Source organism: Pediculus humanus, genomic scaffold (assembly GCF_000006295.1).
Source record: "Pediculus humanus corporis 1103172107591 genomic scaffold, whole genome shotgun sequence".
Taxonomy (NCBI): Eukaryota; Metazoa; Arthropoda; class Insecta; order Psocodea; family Pediculidae; genus Pediculus; species Pediculus humanus.
The window spans coordinates 144,791-148,909 of NW_002987205.1; the positions used below are offsets into that span (position 1 = coordinate 144,791).

Below are 4,119 nucleotides of genomic sequence, written 5' to 3' on the forward strand. Positions count from 1 at the left end.
GAAATTATCAAAATGGAAAATCCGTCGAATGAAAAAAATTAATAATAATAATAATAATATGAAATTTTTTTACTTGAATTTTACACAGAAAAAATATTTTGAATAAATTTATAAATAAGGAAAAGGTATATATGAACAATAATATATATATTATTAATCTAAATAAAAAAAAAATAATAAAAAAATATAAAAAAATAAATAAATAAATTCGGATTTATGGGGAAAAAATTATTATTATTATTATTATCTCGGGTTAATTTTTCTCACTGTCTGGGTATTTTTAATTATTAATAATAATAATAATAAAATTAATAGTTATTGATAAGGGAATGAGTAAAGAGGCAGCTTCGCATATATATTTATATGTGTGTGTGTGTGTGATGAGTTAAATGTATGTATTTATTTATATATATATATATACATGTAAATTGGGTTTTTTTTTTTTTTTTAGTAATAACACTTAATTAATACTGTAAAAGAAAAAATAATAATAATAATAATCATTTTAAATAAAGAAAATTTTAATTGAATTTTTTTGTTTTTTTTTTTTTTTTTTACCGTTTGCTAACACATTAATATAAATGCACTCGTTTAATTTTTTATATTATAAATAATTATTTTGTTTGTTTTTTTTTTTTTTTTGGAATATTTATAATAAATTTTTCTCATTGGTTAAATACTATAACGAACGAATAAATTATTTTTATAAAAAATGGGAAACAGTTTTAATTAAGTTTTTTTTCTTTTTTTTTTTTTTGTAATTAAAATGTTTTAATAAATCAAGTGAATTTTATTAATTTGTATTTTATAAAGTTTTTTTTCTTTCCCGAGGTTAATAAAAAAAAAAATTTATTGTGTTTCATCAAATTATAGTTTTGTTTGATGCTACAACGTTTAAATGTTTGTGTATCGTTAATGTGCGGTCAGTAAACAATAATTAAAAATGAAATATTTTCTGTTTTTAAATGATTAATATCTTTTTAAATCAATGGATATTTGGAAAATATTTATTTTAAACAGTTTAAACGGTTTTAAAAACAATATAAAATCTACAATCAAATGATAAACAATTTTTAAGAACAACAAGTAGTGGAATCAGGTCACTATTCCATCATCACCAGTAAGTAAAAATTGTTTTTAAATTTTAGAAATAGTAATTTTTATTTAAGTAAATAAAAAGTTGGTGCTTTAAATAAGGTTTCAGGTTCCTATGTAATTTAATTACATAGAAACTTAATTACAATACTTGGACACACATAAATTATTGTATTTCAAATTTGAATCATTCATTATGGGAAAAATCAGCACAAACACTAATTTTACTCATTTGATTTAATAATGAAAACATAAAAAGTACTTAATTAGGAAATTATATTGATCACTAAAATGTTTTTTTAATTATCTGATTATTCATTAAATACTATTTCTTAAATTGAATTGTAACTTGGAAATTTTTTATTTCGAATTTGCATTTGTGAATACAGTAATATTCACTTTTACTTTCGATTATTTATTACGAAATTATTATAAAATTTTTTTAAAGACAAATCATTCATTATCTTTCATAATTTATTGGAAATTAATTAAAATATAATCAGTCTGTTGAAAACTCAATATCTTTTGTAACTTTAACAGTAGTACTTCTTAAAAATTTTCCATTTTCTACAGTTTTCAACTTATTGTTTCTTAAAATACACAAAATTTTAATAAATTTAATAATGTCTTTATTTGATACATATCCTGTAGCACATCTATAACAAATAAACAACACACAATGATAGTTTTTGTTTTTTTTTTTTTTTTTTAAATTAACTGACAATACGACAAAATACAACATACCTTAGAAAATGAACGAGAAGTTTAAAATTAGATTTAGAATGACAAAAAAGTAAAATAATGGATACCTAAAATCAATTAATTTTTATCAAATCTAATTAAAAGAGACTAATTTCAAATGTACCACTTGAAAATTGTTAAAAAAGTAATGTTATTTAATTCTACCTTAATTATTATAGAACTGTATAGTTTAAGACCAGGATTACACAAAATCATTAGCAAAGATATTGTTTCATTCCAATCTTGCCTTAGAATAGTCTTTCTCAATTCTTGTATAACGTTAGGCAATTGTCGGCATCTTAACCTAACTTGGTTATCTAATTTATTTTCTTCAGTATATTGACTCCAACAATTTTTAGAAGAAGAATTTTTTTTTTTTTTTTTTTTTTTATTCTTCTGGGGTAATAATTTTAAAAATACTTTTCTCTACATGTCAATTAAATGAAATTTTTTAGTCGTTTATAAAAATTATCATTTAAAAAAAAAAAATTTTTTAATTTTAGTCAACTCACCAAGTCATTTTCTTCTAGCAATGTTAATTTGTTTTTTAAATAAACCTTATTAGTTTCATTAATGAATTTCATTTTATTTTTATTACTTTTGCATTTATTAACAGATCTGTTACTCATCGTCTTATATTATTTAAGATTATATAAAAATATTTTACCATTGATAAATAACAAACATATATGACCGTGACCGTTTTTAAAAAGTAACAGACATTGTTGACCTTAAGAATATTATATTTCAGTCAATTTAACAACAACCGGTATTTTTAATCGTTTGTCCAAACATAAATATTATTAAGATTTATTGAATAAAAAAATAAGTAGTAGAATAAGAAACGTCACTCAAGAAATAATTAAATTTTTACGTAAAATTAAATTATGTTTATTTAGAGAATTTTCTCAACTTTTAAATTGATAATGACACATAAAATTATTACAATATAATTATTATAAGTAATTTAATTACTTACTTAGTTATTTAGAGTAATATTCGCTTCACAAATTAATAATAAGTTTAAAATTACGTCACTGGTTTATCTTATGTACGAGCCACCATTTTTCGTGTTCTCGAACAAAATTTAAAAAATAACGGTTTTTTTAAAAAATATTGAAATATTATAATTTTTGTTAACGAGTGATATTTATTCATCGCGAATAAGTTAATAAAAATTAATTTTATCGATTAAATATTTAACAAAAACATTATTTCGAGGTTTATAATTTCACTAAAACAACACAGGTAAAAAAATAATATTTGTTTTTAGAAAAAAAAAAAAAAAATTTCTTTACTTACTGTCATGGATTCTTTTTACTCTTAAAACGTCCATTTTGACCCCCCCCCCGCCGATACATTTGAAAAAGAAATAAATTCAATTATATAAAACTTTTAAAATATTTAAAATTATAAATCGGAATTATTAATAATTTAATTATTTATCCGGTTATGCATCTATGAGAAAACAATTAAGAAATTTATTTAAATTTAAAATTTTTGCGTTCTCATGTTTGGGGGGGAAAAAAATTTGATCACGTGACAAGTGATAGGGTTAAAAATTATATAAAAATAAAATAAAAAAATTACCACTCTTATTTTTTCAAAAAATATTTTACAACACCAAAAAAAATGTATTATAATTAATTATTACATAAAACATTTTTTTTTTTTTTAAAAAAGTAAATTTTCACGAATCCTGTTTTTTTTTTTTTTCATAACGGTTGACAACAACAACGGTTAAATTTTACTGGTAACAATATTATTATTATTATTATTTATTTTTGATCAATGAGGATTCTCCGCACATTTTAAAAATAATAATAATTTTTAATATACTTCATTAAATAATTTAATTAATTAATAAATAAATAATAAATAATTTTTGCATGCTACAATAATTAACATAATTTCTACGACAAGAAAAATTATAAATTTTAATTTTGGTAATATACATTTTTTTTGGGGAAAAAAAAAAAAAAAAAAAACTGTAAAATAAATGTTCATAAAATTTTATCTGTATATTTATTTATTTAATTATCAAACCGTGCAACATTAAACAAATCATAAATTATTAATTCACTCAAAATAATAATAATAATAATAAACATTTAGTGTCAATTTAAATTTACAGTTATGCTATTATACAATTTTATTCTAATTATTATTAATTAATTAATAAATTAGAAGCATTTCCAAAAAAAAAAAAAAAAAAAAAAATTTAAATAATTCCCTTTTTTTTTTTAAAAGTTTTTTTCATTGTGCTTTTTTATTACTGTACAA

General features: G+C 19.2%; 1 protein-coding gene across 1 annotated transcript; it reads right to left on the bottom strand.

Annotated features, from left to right (window-relative positions):
* Nucleotides 1–1,594: 1,594 nt before the first annotated feature.
* Phum_PHUM228370 (uncharacterized protein) lies at nucleotides 1,595–2,420 on the bottom strand (the record flags this gene model as incomplete). The annotated part of the gene is made up of 4 exons (XM_002425893.1): nucleotides 1,595–1,751; nucleotides 1,840–1,904; nucleotides 2,002–2,232; nucleotides 2,349–2,420. 4 exons carry the CDS (start codon nucleotides 2,418–2,420, stop codon nucleotides 1,595–1,597), a joined length of 525 nt encoding a protein of 174 aa, XP_002425938.1.
* Nucleotides 2,421–4,119: the final 1,699 nt, after the last annotated feature.